At 41.5% G+C, this 17,650-nt stretch overlaps 3 protein-coding genes across 9 annotated transcripts in view; 2 read left to right on the plus strand and 1 right to left on the minus strand.

Moving 5' to 3' along the window:
- Window positions 1-16,884, minus strand: part of XPNPEP3 (X-prolyl aminopeptidase 3) — a 70,249-nt gene extending 53,365 nt beyond the window's left edge. Inside the window, exons 1-3 of one of the 7 annotated variants that reach the window (XM_012459043.3) lie at window positions 16,734-16,871; window positions 3,735-3,838; window positions 2,952-3,068 (exon numbers count right to left, since the gene is read on the minus strand). In XM_012459043.3, coding sequence (XP_012314466.1) covers window positions 2,952-3,063 — 112 coding nt within the window. In that variant the 5' untranslated portion in view covers window positions 3,064-3,068; window positions 3,735-3,838; window positions 16,734-16,871. The other 6 variants (XM_064368119.1, XM_012459046.2, XM_012459041.2 and 3 more) reach the window with 6 other exon arrangements.
- On the plus strand, window positions 10,920-11,855 carry DNAJB7 (DnaJ heat shock protein family (Hsp40) member B7; the record flags this gene model as incomplete). The annotated part of the gene is given in 5 exon segments (XM_012458885.2): window positions 10,920-11,077; window positions 11,079-11,098; window positions 11,101-11,406; window positions 11,409-11,776; window positions 11,778-11,855. Coding segments are annotated over 5 exon segments (930 nt in total), but the record flags the coding sequence as incomplete, so codon positions are not given.
- A 421-nt stretch (window positions 16,885-17,305) lies between the features above and the next one.
- ST13 (ST13 Hsp70 interacting protein) overlaps window positions 17,306-17,650 on the plus strand; it is a 35,371-nt gene continuing 35,026 nt past the window's right edge. Inside the window, exon 1 of the mRNA XM_021668722.2 lies at window positions 17,306-17,533. Within this exon, the coding sequence (XP_021524397.2) occupies window positions 17,424-17,533 (110 nt within the window). The 5' untranslated portion in view covers window positions 17,306-17,423. The remainder of the gene's footprint in view (window positions 17,534-17,650) is intronic.

The following is a 17,650-nucleotide window of genomic DNA, read 5'->3' on the forward strand; positions in this document are numbered from 1 at the left end:
TGTACTCCAACCTTGGAGACAGAATGAGAGCCTGTCTCAAAAAAACAAAAACACATGTTCTAAGCCCTCCCTTTGAGATTCTCATTCAATAGCTCCATAGGGTCCCAGCATATATCTGTATTTCAAAAATGCTTACCCAACCATCTAGGCAGATCCAAACCACTTCCAATTTCTGTTATTACTTGATACATTTTATTTTTAGAATTCTTCTGGGATAGGGTATCACTCTGTCACCCAGTCTAGAGTGCAGTGGTGCAATCATGGCTCACTACAGCCTTGACCCCCTGGGCAAGCATCATTTATTTTATTTTTTATTTATACTAAAGTACAGTGGTGCAATCATGGCTCACTATGGCCTTGATCTCCTGGGCTCAAGCATCATTTTATTTATTTTTTATTTTTCTTACTAACTCCCCAAATTGGCTATCACTTTTTAAATGGTATAAAAATCTTACCACCAACAAAACAAAATCTTTTACTTTTAGATATTATTGAAATACACCATATTTAACAACTTCTAAAAATAAAATGCATCCCTTGCTCAAGGGACAGCACAATTAAACTATCACTGAAAGATGGGCAGCTGACTTTGAAACTCTTAAGGGAAAAAGATTTGGGAATTATTATCTATAACCCACTCTGGAACCAATCTTTTCATCATTTTAAATATTATATTGACCATAACTGTATTGTCTCTGCCATTATATTTATTTATTTTTTCTTTTCTTGGCGATAGTCTCGCTCTGTTGCCGAGGCTGGCATGATGATGCCAGTGGCGCAATCTCAGCTCACTGCAACCTCCACCTCTCAGGTTCAAGTGATTCTCCTGCTGTGGCAGCTTCTGGAGTAGCTGGGACTACAGGTGAGTGCCACCACGCCTACCTAATTTTGTATTTTTACAAATACAAATATGGGGTTTCACCATGTTGGTCAGGCTGGTCTCGAACTCCAGGCCTTGTGATCTGCCCGCTTTGGCCTCCCAAAGTGCTGGGATTACAGGCATAAGCCACTGCACTTGGCATATTTTTTATTTCTATTTTATTTTATTTTTGAGACAGGGTCTTGCTCTGTTGCCTAGGCTGGAGTGGAGTGGGACCATTTCGGCTGACTGCAGCCTTGACTTCCCAGGCTCAAGCGATCTTCCCACCTCAGCTTCTTAAAGTGCTGGGATTATAGGCATAGCTAGGACTGTAGGCATTAGCTGAGTGCCACTACACTCAGCTAATTTTACTTTTTTGTAGCGATAAGGTCTCACTATGTTGCCCAAGCCTCTCAAAGTACTGGGATTACAGGTACGAGCCACCGCACCTGGCCCCTTTTAATTCTCCTAAAAAATTTCTTCACCCTAAAATCATTTTAACACCGCCACAAGTTTTGCATCTCTAGAAGGAAAAAAGACAAATGATTAATTCTTTTGATATTTCTGTCTGCAAAAATATGTGTACCTAATGGTATACCTCATAGTTTAGGGTTTAAAACCTAATAATTCTGTTTTAAAATTCCATCTACTTCCATTCCTTCTCACTTACCCTAATATCCAAAATCCTACATCTAGGAAAGTAAAACTAGGACAGCCATCCCTTTTACCCCAGATATTCACATATTTATGTATATGAACACATATGTATGCATATTTATTTACATTCACTTACAGTTAACATGCACTTAAGGTATACAGGAAAAACATCTAGATAGAGAGGCCATTATCCTGACAATATAATTACTAGGTCTGAGGCCTAGAAAATGCAGCTTACCATGTAAAAATATCTCACCACAAGAAATCAATAATTTTCAAAGCTTGAAAACTTACTATCAATTCTACTTAAAAAAAAATCAAGGCTACAGGTAGGTTGACAGGGTAGAGAAATACTAAAATTAATACCAACTGGGTTGCTATTAAGCTTACCTTACAGCTTTGAAAAACTCTGATTTCTTGTGGGTTTCAGTGGTGAGCTGCATTTCCTTAGTCTCAGCAGACTTCCCAGCAGGAATTCGAGTCTGATGAAAAATCAGCAAAAGGAAGCCCTCACTGAGAGACATACTAATATCATTCACTGAGTGGTGACAGTGAAAAATTAACATTTCTAAAGGCAAATTTACATTAGCAATACATATGCTTATATAGCAAATAGAGATTTAATTGCTTATGGCAGAAAGAACAATTAATTTTCCTTGAAAACCTGACTTTTTCTACAAAGTGTGTGCTTTTATCCTGCCTACTTCTTTGAGATATTCATTAGTCATAGTTCACCCCTTAAATGCCTTTTATCAAAACAAAAAACCTTTAGGTCCAAATTTGGGCAATAGTTATAAGACATCTCTGGCAGCAACACTGGGATCTTATAGCAGAAATAAAATTAGTAAAACAAAACTTTGTCAATTTTTTGCATCACCTTTATCAACTGGGATACTACCTCTCAAATCTGTGACAAACAGATCTGGAAATCTTGCTTACTCTACATAGAAATAGGTTAAAATTATAAAGTAAGTATCTGACAATTTGAAGAACATGTTTTCTAAAATGTCTTTAACACAGTAATTCATAATAGTGTACAGTTCTAAAAACTGACTTAGAAATAGAACTTTGCTAAATAATAACAACAAAAAAAAAGAAATAGAACTTTGCTTTAAAAACATCCTGAAATACATACCTTTCATTAATTATTCTGAATTATAAGGTTTATCCTATTTAAACCTTGTTCTAGACTAGTACTGGTAATAAAGCACCAGTAGCCACATGTAGTTATTCAAGTTTAAATTTAAATTAAGTAAAATAAAAAGTTAAGTTCCTCAGCTGTACTAGCAACCTTATTGGTGTACAATGGCCATGTGAAGGTTAGTGGTTACCTTATGGAACAGTACAGGTCCAAAGCTTACTGCAAGAAGTTCCACTGAATAGCATTACTCTAGACAGAACCTAAATGAAAGGCAGTATAGTTAAAAGGCCTTACCTGGTCTGAGGAGGTGTGGATGTGTAAAGGGGCTGGGCTGGCCTAAGTATCGGTGTGGAATCCTCCTTTCTGGGACAGGTTGGAGAGAGTACCTTCGCTGTGAACACAACATACATCCTGAAAGAAGATTAAAGAGGATGAAATGAAACAACAGATCTAGAAAGTCTTCATGGTATAAATACACTTATCTATCTCCAGCACTTTAGATGCTTTAAAAAATGCAAATTAATATTTCCTTCCTTCACTTATTTATTTATTTATTTACTTATTTATAAGATGGAGTCTCACTCTTTTGCCCAGGCTAGAGTACAGTGGTGCGATCTCGGCTCACTGCAACCTCTGCCTCCCGGATTTAAGCAATTCTTCAACCTCAGTCTCCTGAGTAGCTGGGATTACAGGTGCATGCCACCATGCCTGGCTAATTTTTGTATTTTTAGTAGAGATGGGCTTTTGCCATGCTGGCCAGGCTGGTCTTGAACTCCTGGCTTCAAGTGATCCACCTGCCTCAGCCTCTCAAAGTGCTGGGATTACAGGCATAAACCACTGAGCCCAGCCCTCATTTATTTAATACAGAGTCTCACTCTGTCACCCAGGCCGGAGTTAGTGGCACGATCTCAGCTTACTGCAATCTCTGTCTCCTGGGTTCAAGCGATTCTCCTGCCTTAGCCTCCCGAGTAGCTGGGATTACAGATGCGCACCACCATGTCTGGTTAATTTTTGTAGAGATGGGGCTTCACCATGTTGCAGGCTAGTTGAACTCTTAACCTCAAGTGATCCACCCACCTTGGCCTCCCAAAGTGCTGGGATTACAGCAAGAGCCACTGTACCCGGCTCTTGCCTTCAATATTTATATGGTCTTTGTTCTGTGTCAGACTCTGGGTTGGGCCCTAAAAAAACAGAAATGAGATCATCTTTACCCTCAGAGACATTTGTCTGCTATAATATTTTATACACATACACACACACACACACCTATATAATAAAGGGATGAATAATGAGCTATGAAAACAGAAGAAATGGGGAAGGGTGCAAAAGGATATCATAGAGATAGCACAAAGCTGTGCCCCAAAACTCAGGAAAAGATAATTAAGCATAAAGCTGGGTCCTATAACTCAGGAAAAGATAATTAACATTTTTTATTGAGAATATGTTAAGCATGAGAAAATATGCACATGCCATTTCATTTAATTTTGGAATGTTAGAGCTAGATAAAATAATTTATGAAAAATGCTTAATCATAGTTGGAGTACAACAAATATTACTATTAGAATTAATTAAAAAATTATTTGCACATGATTGGAACATGTGCAAAGAAGACACATGAATGACAAGGCTATATGCTGTGGTCCTTAAAGAATGCATAGTCTAGTGGAAGTGAGACAAAACAGAGCATTACTAATATTAAATGGTGAATGCAAAGGTGCAGTCACACATAAGGAGTTTTATTCGTTGTTTTTTTTTTTTTTTTTGAGACAGAGTTTCGCTCTTGATACCCAGGCTGGAGCGCAATGGCGCGATCTCGGCTCACCGCAATCTCCGCCTCCTGGGTTCAGGCAATTCTCCTGCCTCAGTCTCCTGAGTAGCTGGGATTACAGGCACGCGCCACCGTGCCCAGCTAATTTTTTGTATTAGTAGAGACGGGGTTTCACCATGTTGACCAGGATGGTCTCGATCTCTTGACCTCGTGATCCACCCGCCTCGGCCTCCCAAAGTGCTGGGATTACAGGCTTGAGCCACCGCGCCCGGCCTTTATTCGTTGTTTTTTTTTTGTTGTTTTTTGAGACAGGTTTCACTCTGTTGCCCAGCCTGGAGTGTAATGGTGTGATCACAGCTCACTGCAGCCTTGTTCCTCTGGGTTCAGGCAATCCTTCTGCCTCAGCCTCCCAAGTAGCTGGGACTACAGATATCTGTCACAAAGACTGCTTAATTTTTTTTTTTTTTTTTTTTTTTTTGAGATGGAGTTTCGCTCTTGTTACACAGGCTGGAGTGCAATGGCGCGATCTCGGCTCACTGCAACCTCCGCCTCCTGAGTAGCTGCGATTACAGGCACGCGCCACCATGCCCAGCTAATTTTTTGTATTAGTAGAGATGGGGTTTCACCATGTTGACCAGGATGGTCTCGATCTCTTGACCTCGTGATCCACCCGCCTTGGCCTCCCAAAGTGCTGGGATTACAGGCTTGAGCCACCGCGCCTGGCCTAATTTTTTTTTTTTTTTAAGTAGCGATGCGGTCTCACTATGTTGTCCAGGCTGTAAACCCCCATTTTCTTTGTAATCCTCTTAGAAGCTATTATTTTTCTTTTTAAAAAATATTTTTAGAAGAATCTATTTTTCTAAACAATCCTCTATAAACTTAACTGGAATTAACTTTTAAGACTCTTCTCTCTAAAATACATATATTATTATTAATAATTCATAGTCCTTACAGAAATTGTATGTTCACAAGGAGATTGTACAGTATTGATTGTTAAGATTAAACAGAGAGGACCTACTGAGCAGCAGGGTGGAGGAATGAGAGCAAAGATTATGAAGTTAAATAAACCTGAATTTGAATCTCAGCTTCTCCAGTACTGTATAACCTTGTCCAAATTACTTCCGAGTCTGATTCTGTGTTTGTAATATAATGATAATGCCTACCTCAAATACAGTTAAAAATCTAATTCCTTAATTTAGAATACAAAGCCTTCAAAGTTCTGACTCTTACCTTCCTAATCTTTTCATCTCCCTCCAGCAGCACTAATCTGCTGGTGGAGCAGACTGCTGTTGCACTGGTGTGTTCTTGTGATCTCTCTCTCTCCTCCTGCACCCTTTCCACATGCATGCTTGTGCATACAAACTCATGCACACACAGTGCCTTCTGTAATCTCATTCAGGAGTAAAATTTCAGAATATAAAAAGTTAACTGATTCATTTTTTAATGCTCATATGAAATAATCCTAGCATATCCTTTTATTTTGGACCACCTCAAGTAGAGGGAGCTTAACTTTAACAATTTAACAAATTCAAAGCAAACGAGTAACACTTTAACAGGAGACATAAATTGAGATGTTTATTCCCAGTAAATTTTTTAAAAAGGTCTCAATAGCTTTTTACTTACAGTAAACAGGATCTTTGGCCCAAAGTCATATAATTAGTAGCAAAGCTGGTGTGTTAAGTCCTAATTCAAAAATGTCCAATTCATTCATAAGCTTCAAACTTTTTTGCTTAGGAAACCTAATGGTTTGAATCTTGCTCCCTTGTCTGACCTAATCCTCAAAAAACCTTATTGTAGCCACTCCAAGTTACTTGAAGAACCCTGGCTAAATCATTCTGTATCATAATAGCATTTACATTAAAAAAAGACAGTTCTCTTAAAGTGGATGTTGCCTGCTTATATGACTACACAAATTCTAAAAAATCAGCTCAAACATCACTTATGCAGGAAGACTGCTCTTATACTTCTCACACCCACTGCTTCTGTTTCAGATGTCTTCCTCAATGCTCCTATAATTTCTATTTTAATACTTCCACATAATGGCTAGTTTGCCAGTCTACTATGAACAATCTTTGAAAGCAGAGATTATTATTTTATTTTATTTTTTTCCTGAGATGGAATCTTGCTCTGTCACCCAGGCTGGAGTGCAGTGGCGCAATCCTGGCTCACTGCAACCTCCATCTCCCTGGTTCAAGTGGTTCTCCTGCCTCAGCCTCCTGAGTTGCTGAGACTACAGGTGCCTGCCACCACATCCATCTAATTTTTGTATTTTTAGTAGAGACAGGGTTTCACCATGTCGGTTAGGCTGGTCTTGAACTCTTGACCTCGTGATCTGCCCGCCTCAGCCTCCCAAAGTGCTGGTATTACAGGTGTGAGCCACGGCGCAAGTGAGCCACCATGCGATCATTTGTTATTTGACTTTGTTTTCCCAGTGACTTAATTTGGAACGTATTTTGAAGTTAAAAGCCAATGAGTCTGGCTTCTGATTGGACAAAGGAAAGAAAAAAGAGGAATTAAGAATAATTCTTGTTTTTGTTTTTGTTTTTTTGAGACGGAGTTTCGCTCATTACCCAGGCTGGAGTGCAATGGCGCGATCTCGGCTCACCGCAACCTCCGCCTCCTGGGTTCAGGCAATTCTCCTGCCTCAGCCTCCTGAGTAGCTGCGATTACAGGCACGCGCCACCATGCCCAGCTAATTTTTTGTATTAGTAGAGACGGGGTTTCACCATGTTGACCAGGATGGTCTCGATCTCTTGACCTCGTGATCCACCCGCCTCGGCCTCCCAAAGTGCTGGGATTACAGGCTTGAGCCACCAAGCCCGGCTAAGAATAATTCTTGATTTTTGGCTTAAACAAGTGAATAAATGGTTGTACCATTACATGAAACAGGAAAGCTGGAGATATTTATTGTAAATAAATTTAATGGAGAGGTCAAACGAGCAGTCTTAATTTCAGGGAGAAAAGTACCAGGCTAGATACATAAATTAAGGTGTTATAAGCACACAGATGGCATCTAAATCCCCGGGAATGGGTATTACCCAGGGAGACTGAACAGGTATTACCCAGGGAGACTGAACAAAGTCTAGCACTGTAATATTTTAGTGTGAGAAGGAGCAAAGGAAAAAGGAGGAAAACTAGAACCTGCTGGGCTATATTCCCAGTAAGTTCAAGTATTTAGGGCCAGGCACAGTGGCTCACACCTGTAATTCCAGCACTTTGGGAGGCTGAGGCAGGCAGATCACTAGAGGCCAGAAGTTCAGGACCAGCTTGGCCAACCTTGTCTTTACCAAAAAAAAAAAGACTGTGGTATTTAGGAAATTAAATAAACAAGTGTTTTAAGAAGTGTGGAGGGCTAGGCTGGGTGTGGTGGCTCACGCCTGTAATTCCAGCACTTTGGGAGGCCGAGGCAGGCGGATCACCTGAGGTCGCGAGTTCGAGACCAGTCTGACCAATGTAGAGAAACCCCATCTCTACTAAAAATACAAAATTAGCTGGGCATGGTGGTGCATGCCTGTAATCCCAGGTTGGGAGGCTGAGGCAGGAGAATCACTTGAACCCGGGAAGCAGAGGTTGTGGTGAGCTGAGATCATGCCATTGCACCATTGCAGTCTGGGTAAGAAGAGGGAAACTGTCTCAAAAAAGAAAAAGAAAGAAAAGGAGACAGCTCACAGTGTAGCAAGTGCTTCAAAATATAAGGAAGCCAAAAGGGCAACCACTAGATACAGTAACATCGAAGTCACTGGAGACTCTGGCAATTTTAGCAGAGTATAAAAGATAGAAGCCAGATTGGAGTGTGCCAAGGAGGGAACAGGATGTAAGAAAGCACAGACACTGAGACAATATTCTGTATAAGTTTTGCTGTAAAGAGGCAAAGAAAATGGCACAGCAGATGAAAGGGAGACAAGGGATCATCAGAGTGGGGATAACTCAGAAACAAGTGCTTATGTTATAACTTTACACTCCACTGAAATTAGTTTTCTCAAACTATATTAATTTCTTAAGAGGAGAATGTCCTATTTTCTAGTTTCTCTCTATATCATAGCGTCAGAGGCGTTTGAACCAGAGCAACTCTATCCTCGGTAGGGGTTTGGTAACATAAGGCCAAGACTGGCTGGCCTACATTCCCAGTAAGTTAAGGTAGTCTTAATCACAGAGTGAAATAGGAGATTGACACAAAATACAGGTCATAAAAACTTGCTAATAGGATGTAGTAAAGAAGCTGGCCGAAACCCACCAAAACTAAGATGGCAACAACAGTAACCTCTGGTTGTCCTTACTGCTACACTCCCATCAGTGCCCTAACAGTTTACAGATGCCATGGCAATGCCAGGAAGTTACCTTATACGGTCTAAAATGGGCAGCATGGATAATCCACTTCTTGTTAGGACATAATCAAGAAATAACCATAAAAATGGGCAACCAGCAGCCCTTGGGACTGCTCTGCCTATAGAGTAGCCATTCTTTATTCCTTTACTTTCTTAAAACTTGCTTTCACTTTACTCTATGGATCCACTCAAATTCTTTCCTGCACAAGATCCAAGAACCCTCTCTTGGGGGACTACTTTCTGGTAATAGTAGGTTCTCAGTATCTGCTGGTAGAATGCCTAGAACCTAAACTCCTTAAGTCCTTGGTCTGAGAAATGCAGTAGAGAGGAATGAGGAGAACTTGGAATCAGACACAAGTTTAAAATTCAGATTTTTCACTAACAAGCTATGTAGCCTTAGACAAATCACTTTATGTCTCAGAACGTGTTTCCTTATGGGCACAAAATATTTATCTTGCTAGAATGCTCTGTCAGTTAAATGAGCACCTGCTACAGTGTGACTCAGAGGGTACTCAAAATAATGTTCAATATTATTAGTTATTATTTCCAGTAGAAGGCAAATTATAATCATGGCTATGCTACACATAAACACATGTAAGCACATATATTGGAGAGAATAGTTTTAAGCATTTCACAATCTCTCTCAAAAAGGAGTTTATAAAAAAATTAATGTGAAGCAAAAAATATTCAGACCTGACAAATGGTCTTGAAAGACTAGAAATATACACTACAGTTTTAGATTTCATTAGAGTATCATTTAACTGAGGGCTTATAAATGTGATGGAAATAAAACAAATACAACACAGAAGAGGAAAAACAGAGACAGATCATTGTAGGAAATTTTTTGAGACAATAACTACTGGTAATTCATCCCAGAGAAAATCACCTTTGGTCTGTTTCTGTGTTCTTGAATTCTACTTTCCCATACATGACTGAATTTCCAAATTGTAGCCACTGATCCATTAAAAATGTAAATCCGATCACTAAACCTGCATATCCTCCACTCCTCACAAAGGCTTCCCACTGTACTTGAAATAAGTGCCAGCTTCATGTGCAACAACAGCCCCAGCTGGCAATAATCAAAATGTCTGTCAACATGGCTAGTGGTTACCATATTAGATCATTATGTGCCTGACTGTCATATAGGTCTCAGCAATAATGTCGTCTCCTCAGAAGCCTTCTAAAACCAATCTAAAGTAGCGCTCTGCCCCCAGCACATTGCTCTTTTATTTTTTTTGGAGCACATAACACAATATATCAAATTATTTTATTTGTTCTCTTATTTGTATTCTACTATAAAGCAAGCACCAGGAAAACTGGTGTATTTTGTTCAATACTGTTATGACCAGTGCTAAAACTGTGCCTGGCACAAAGTAGGCATTCAATAATTATATAGTGAATACATAAACACACTGCTTTCCAAATCTTAAACTACATGTTTTATAGTAGTAAACTTTAGGTGGACAAAGATACTATAACCTTAAACGACTTACCACTGGCACGCAGAAAATTAACATATTAAGTTACTTCCTCCAGGAAGCTTTCATTGACACCCCCAGCCTGAGCTGTCTTTCATATGATTGTCTAGCATCCAGTACTTCCTCTCATAACTCTTACTATAACTGTATCTCCCACTGAATTGTCTCATTACTGAAATAAATATATCAACTGCTTGAGTACTTTTTCACACGTAAGTCACTACTGCATTTTTCGAAATCAAAGCATGACAGAACTGACAACTAACTAAGGCCCTGTAATCTAGAGGTCATACTACGCAAGGGATATGCTGTGACCATTAGCAACAGTTTCCATTGGCTTATGAGCCATTGCCTGAAGCTTCCAGAGAAATATATAGGGGAAAGAGTCCAGAGGATTCAGGATGGTGTGGTGTGACTCTGGACTAACTCTAACTGGAAAGTCCAGTCCCTACACTGACCCCAGAATGACACCATAATGCAGCCCTCTCTGACATATTTGTAACTCTGCTTGCCACATAATTAGTATCCTCATCTCATTAGGACATGGTAATAACATTGTCTTTAATATAAAAATGTGCCTATTTGCAGTCACTACCTCTATTACCACCACCAGCAGAGCCTGAGCTGAGGAAACCACAGTTCTCACTATCCAGCACATCTGATTCCAATTATCTGGTAAAACACGGTGGATTACTATGAAGTTCTAGGAGTACAGAGATATGCTTCACCTGAGGACATTAAAAAAGCTTACCACAAAGTGGCACTTAAATGGCACCCTGATAAAAATCCAGAAAATAAAGAAGAAGCAGAGAGAAAATTCAAAGAAGTAGCTGACGCATACGAGGTATTATGATGAAAAACGAGACATTTATGAAAATATGGCAAAGAAGGATTACATGGAGGTGGAAGTCATTTTGATGATGAATGTGAGTATGGCTTCACATTCCATAAGCCAGATGATGTTTTTAAAGAAATTTTTCATGAAAGGGATCCATTTTCTTCGCACTTCTTTGAAGACTCACTTGAGGACCTGTAAAATTGTCCAAGAAGCTCCTATGGAAACAGAAACAGAGATGTGGGATCCTTTTTCTCTACCTCCAGTGAATATCCAATTTTTGAGAAATTTTCTTCATATGATACAGGACATACATCATATGGTTCACTGGGACATGAAGGCCTTACTTCTCTTCCCTGGCTTTTGATGATAGTGGGATGAACAACTACATATCTGTTACAACTTCAGACAAAATTGTTAATGGCAGAAATATTAATACAAAGAAAATTATTGAAAGTAATCAAGAAAGAGAAGCTGAAGATAATGGAGAGTTGACATTTTTTCTTTTAAATGGTGTAGCCGACGAAGAGGGCTTTGCAGAAGAATTCAACTGTAGAATACAGTCATTCAACAACTGTTCACCAAATTCCCACAGCTCCAAACATGTATCTCAATATACTTTTGTGGACAATGACGAGCAAGGTATATCTTGGGTTACCAGTAACTGGGATCCCCCTATTTTCTCAGCAGGAGTCAAAGAGGGTGGTAAGAGGAAAAAAAAAGAAGTATAAAGATGTGTAAAAGAAGAAGTCTACCAAAAGGAACTGTTATATTGACTCTTCAAACATATAACATTTGAATGCAACTGTGTGTGTGTTTTGGTTAATCACAAATTTGTAGATAACACTTGTTTAATACTACACTAAGAGCTTTTCAATACTTTTAGCAGAATTGTGGACATTTGGTGAGCAGTATTTTGGATTGGGTATGTCAGAAAGGATTAGTTTGTGGTGAGAGTTGGTGCTATTAAGAATTTGCCTGGGCAATATAGTGAGGTCTTTTATTTATTTATTTTCGAGGTGGAATCTCGCTCTGTCTCCCAGGCTGGAGTGCAGTGGTGCAATCTCGGCTCACTGCAACCTCCGTCTCCCGGGTTCAAGTGATTCTCCTGCCTCAGCCTTCTGAATAGCTGAGACTACAGGTGCCTGCCACCACGCCCGGCTAATTTTTGTATTTTTAGTAAAGACGGGGTTTTACCATATTGTCCAGGCTGGCCTCGAATTCCTGACCTTGTGATTTGCCAGCCTCGGTCTCCCAGAGTGTGGCGTGAGCCACCGTGCCTGGCTGTGAGATCTTGTCTCTACAAAAATTTAAAAATTAGCCAAGTGTGGTGGCACACATCTGTAGTCCCAGTTACTCAGGAAGCTGGTAGAAGGACTGCTTGAGCCTGGAAGACAGATGTCAGAGATTGCAGTGTACTGAGATCATGCCACTGCACTCTAGCATGGGTGACAGAGGAAGACACTGTCTAAAAAAAAGAGGAATTTGGAAAACTGCAAAGAGTTTTTTACTTTAGTAGAGTTTACAGCCTATTTTATTTCTTTTCTCTAATTAAAACCACTACAGAAATTTTTGAAACATGCATAGCATTAAGAGACAACTATGTATGGCCGGGCGCGGTGGCTCAAGCCTGTAATCCCAGCACTTTGGGAGGCCGAGGCGGGTGGATCACGAGGTCAAGAGATCGAGACCATCCTGGTCAACATGGTGAAACCCCGTCTCCACTAATACAAAAAATTAGCTGGGCATGGTGGCGTGTGCCTGTAATCCCAGCTACTCAGGAGGCTGAGGCAGGAGAATTGCCTGAACCCAGGAGGCGGAGGTTGCGGTGAGCCAAGATCGCGCCATTGCACTCCAGCCTGGGTAACGAGCGAAACTCCGTCTCAAAAAAAAAAAAAAAAAAAAAAAAAAAAAGAGACAACTATGTATTAAGAGACACAGGTTCAGACTATATAATTACTCATGAAATGGTTTTTTTTCCAATGGAGGTACAGGATTTGATGCATTATAACTTAAAGGTACTACAAATTAAAAAGTAAACTATAAAGTATTTTAATTTAAAAATATAGAGACTTGTCTGGGTACAGGGGCTCACATCTGTAATCCTAGCACCTTGGGAGGCCCAGGCAGGAGAGTTGCTTGAGGCCAGAATTCCATGATAGTCTGGTAACATAATAAGACCCGGCCCCTATGACAAAATTTTTTAAAAAATTTAGCTGGGTGTGGTGGTACATGCCTATAGTCCCTATAGTCCTAGCTACTCAGGAGGGTGAGGTGGGAGGACTGCTTGAGGCCAGGAGTTTGAGGTTACAGGGAGCTATGATCTTGCCATTGCACTCCAGCTAACAAGAATGTGATGCTATCTCTAAAGAAAAACAATAAAAAATTAAAAATCTTAAAAAATAGGCAACATGGTAAATTTTATGTAGTATATTTTACCACTTTTTTTTTTTGAGACAGAGTTTCACTCTTGTTGTCCAGGCTGGAGTGCAATGGTGCGATCTTGGCTCACTGCAACCTCTGCCTCCCAGGTTCAAGCAATTCTCCTGCCTCAGCCTCCTGAGTAGCAGGGACTACAGGCATGCACCACCACGCCTGGCTAATTTTGTGTTTTTAGTAGAGACAGGGTTTCTCCATGTTGGTCAGGCTGGTCTCAAACTCCTGACCTCAGGTGATCACCTCCCAAAAGGCTGGGATTACAGGTGTGAGCCACCATGCCCAGCTCACATTTTTTTTTTAAAAAAGCCATTCTTACCCTGAATTCCTCAGAGCAGTCTGTAGGCAGGCCATCAGTGAATGACTCCAGATAGGAAACTTCCTATTTTTGTTCAGAGTTTGTACGCAGAATCTACAAATACATTACTCTAAAATATCACCTATAGCTATATTAACTTAGTCACGTTGGGAGAAAAACAGATGGGTTACAAATATATCAGATATTGAGCAAATGGTTTGAGTTACATGTCTAGCAGCACTAAAACTCAATCACCTTTGGCCAAATACAAACACAAAATTGGAAAAAATTATAGAAAAAAATTATAATATCTGTTATTTTTAAATGACAGCCATGGTTAAGAGCTTATATTTTGTATCGGTGTTGGATTTTCAGTGGGCAGATCAGACGAGAGGAGGAAAGGTCATTTATTCTACAGAAGAGACTGGGGACAATTAGTATTTAAAGTTTATTTTCGCAAAATAAAATAATAAAAGCCCAGGATGTTTTAAATGCTTCTTATATAAGATGTGATAATTAATAGAGTTCATCTGTTATCATTTATGTGTATTAAGTTAAAAAATCTGCAATTTTCCAAAAACAAAAGCAAAAATTAGTGTCAGAAAATTTAAGAGTGTAATGACATGCCCTGTAGTCCATTTCTTCATTCTTAACAGAAAAGCCAAAATTTAAACATTTTACTCAATAGCTTAATATTCCTCAAAGGTTTCCCACCATCTAAAGGAAAAAACTAATTGTTTCTTATTATACAAGCCCTCCACGAGCCAGCCGCTAGCTTTTTCCCCAACTTGATTTCCTATTAGCTCCTTGTACCCATCTTATGCTCTAGCCCAACTTTTTCCAAAATCTGTTCCAGGGATACCAGTTCAAGATTCATCACAGAAAAAGGGTCCATGGTCAAACACATTTTTACACATTTTGCAAATTACTGCTGAACACATCTCAATCTCAGAAATTTAGACTATTATGGGCTGGGTGCAGTGGCTCACACTTATAATCCCAACACTTTGAGAAGTTGAGTTGGGAGGATCACTTGATCCTACCAGTTCAAGTTTACCCTGGGCAACATGGCGGGACCCCATCTCCAAAAAAAAAAAAAAAAATTAGACTATCATGTCCATTATGAAATGCAGCAATGCAGCATTCCCCAAACGTATTTGATCACCGAATCATTTTGGTGTAACGCCTACTATTTTGTTTGAGAACATATTTCAAAAAAGCTTCTCCTAGGCCGGGTGCAGTGGCTCACGCCTGTAATCCCAGCACTTTGGGAGGCTGAGGCTAGTAGATCACTTGAGGTCAGGAGTTTCAGACCAGTGGCCAACATGGTGAAACCCCGTCTCTACTAAAAATACAAATATTAGCCGGGTGTACTAAAAAAAACAAATATTAGCCGGGCGTGGTGGCGGGCACCTGTAATCCCAGCTACTCGGGAGGCTGAGTGAGGAGAATCCCTCGAACTCGGGAGGCGGATGTTGCAGTGAGCCAAGATCGCGCTGTTGCACTCCTGCCTGGGCGACAAGAGACTCTGTCTCCAAAATAATAATAATAATAATAAAAGCTTCTCTGGCCATACTAAATGATTGCAATGCTTAGTACTGGTCATTTCGCTTCAGAGCTCTGTGCCTTTGCAAGTATTCCTTCTGGTAGTATGGCTCCTTTAGTAGGGTTGGTGAGAGCCTTTCAAATAAAAGCAAATTCCAGATCTGCGCGGTGGCTCACCAAGCAGGGTAGACCGCTTGAGGCAAGGAGTTCAAGAGTTGTGAGGGCCTTGCACATAAAAGCAAATTCCAGGTGGTGGCTCACCAGAGAGGGCAGATTGCTTGACGCCAGGAAGGAGTTCAAGATCAGCCTGGCCAACATGGTGAAACCAGGTCTCTACTACAATTACAAAAATTAGCCAGGTGTGGTGGCACACGCCTAATAATCACAGGTATCTCGGGAAGCTGAGGCACCAGAATTTCTTGAACCCAGGAGGCAGAGGTTGCAAATGACCAGAGATTGCCACTACACTCCAGTCTGAGCGACAGAATGAGAACTTGTCTCAAAAAAAAAAAAAAAAAAAAAAAATTCGCCTAATTCCATGGAGAGTTACATCCTTCTGCAGCTTTACTATTAGAACTGAAGAAGTTCAGTGAACTGGACAATAACTTTTTATTTTTTATAGTAAAAAGTCGATATAATTAACATTCCATTTTAAATGAATTCAAGTGTATCAACATAAACATATGCCGAAACATAGCTTTGATGCCAAATATCACGTGTTCTGGTTCACACACTGTTCATATATTGCCCCAAAAAACTGAAATACGATCCAATGGCAGATCCGCCTGCAAGGTAAGTGATAGTTTTCACCTATTTAAGCTTTGTTCATCAGATTAATTGTTCGCAATAGGGCCGCCTGCAAAAATTATTCTCTTTATTCCTTCGTCTTGTCTTTACAAAGAGGACTTTCAAGCCCAGTATTTCCAAACAGTACCTTTTCTAAGAGGAGCTGCTTTAAGAATTTGTTACTAAACATGCTTCTTGTATATTCTGGAGCAAGCTCTCATTTCAACTATTTGAAAACACAAGAGGATTTTAAGTCGACCTAAGAGAAACAAGAGCTACTTGATGTGAGACACTATGTCACTTAAGTGTGATAGCTGTCACGACTTCGGAGTCCGAGTAACTTGGAAGACAGCCTCTCTGAGGAATGGCACACACTTTTTTCTCTGTAGTCATTTCGGCTTCACAGAATACCTCAACAGTAGAGAACACACTGGGCCTACCCCTTTCCAGGCGCAGCCGGTATAGAAAAAATCCGCAGAGGATACAGAGGGGTTGGGGAGCGGAGGCCCCACCAGGAGAAGGGCCGGCCGTACCAGGGATCGCCTAAGACCAACTTGGGTCCCTCCAAGGGACAAAACGGGAGGAGACCTGGAGGAGAGTCTAACCTGAGAGGCCGCGGGCGTTTGCTACAGCGGGAACCAGCTTGGGGGCTGAGAGCAGCCAAGGCATGACGGCCTAGCTCGCGCGCCGGGAAGATGAGAGAATAACAGCCGGGAAAGATGCCGCCTGCTGCGCCGCGTCGCCAGGAAACCGGGACTGCCGCCCCTCCCCTTCCGGCGAGCGCCGCTCGAGGGCCTTCCTTGCGCGGCGGCGCAGAATGTGACGTCATGCCCCGGGCTGGGACCGTCCCTCCGGCCCCATGCCCGTTTTTAGGTCCGCGGGTTAAACTCTATACTCAGTGCAGGCAGTAACAGAATGTGCTCTTGGACGTCGGTTCCTGGAAGGGCTACTATCTCTCGCCTCTTTGAAGGCTCCCATGTAGAGGGTTGCCCCCTCCAGGGAGCTGGTTCCTAGTTAAGAATATGAGTGTGTACGCAGAGAGGCAGGCAACAGCACGAACAGCCACGCTTCTAGAATGTTCTAGGGAGCGCGCAGGAGCAGCGCAGAGCGAGTAGGAAGGGGCAAGCGGAGGACCCGGGGTCACGAGACCGTTGGGTGGGAGGAGCCAGCGATCGGGGAGGTTCTAGTCTGTTCTGCCTCGAGGCAGACGCCCCCTTCTGCGCGGACACGCCGAGCCAGCGCCTCGGCCTGGAAGCGGGCCGCAGAACCTCAGCTTCGCCCACCGCCTTCCGACCATGGACCCCCGCAAAGTGAACGAGCTTCGGGCCTTTGTGAAGCTGTGTAAGCAGGATCCAAGCGTTTTGCACACCGAGGAAATGCGCTTCCTGAGGGAGTGGGTGGAGAGGTGAGACCCGGGCCTCAGAACCGTTGTGGTGGGGAACACGGTCCCAGGGAGAGCTGGGCCGGAGCTGGCGCAGGCAGGCAGGTGAGGCGGGGTCGCCGCCCCTTCGTGGCTCGCTTT

The sequence above is a fragment of the Aotus nancymaae genome, unplaced genomic scaffold (assembly GCF_030222135.1).
Source record: "Aotus nancymaae isolate 86718 unplaced genomic scaffold, 86718_ANA_hifiasm-v0.15.2.pri h1tg000076l, whole genome shotgun sequence".
NCBI classification, from domain to species: domain Eukaryota; kingdom Metazoa; phylum Chordata; class Mammalia; order Primates; family Aotidae; genus Aotus; species Aotus nancymaae.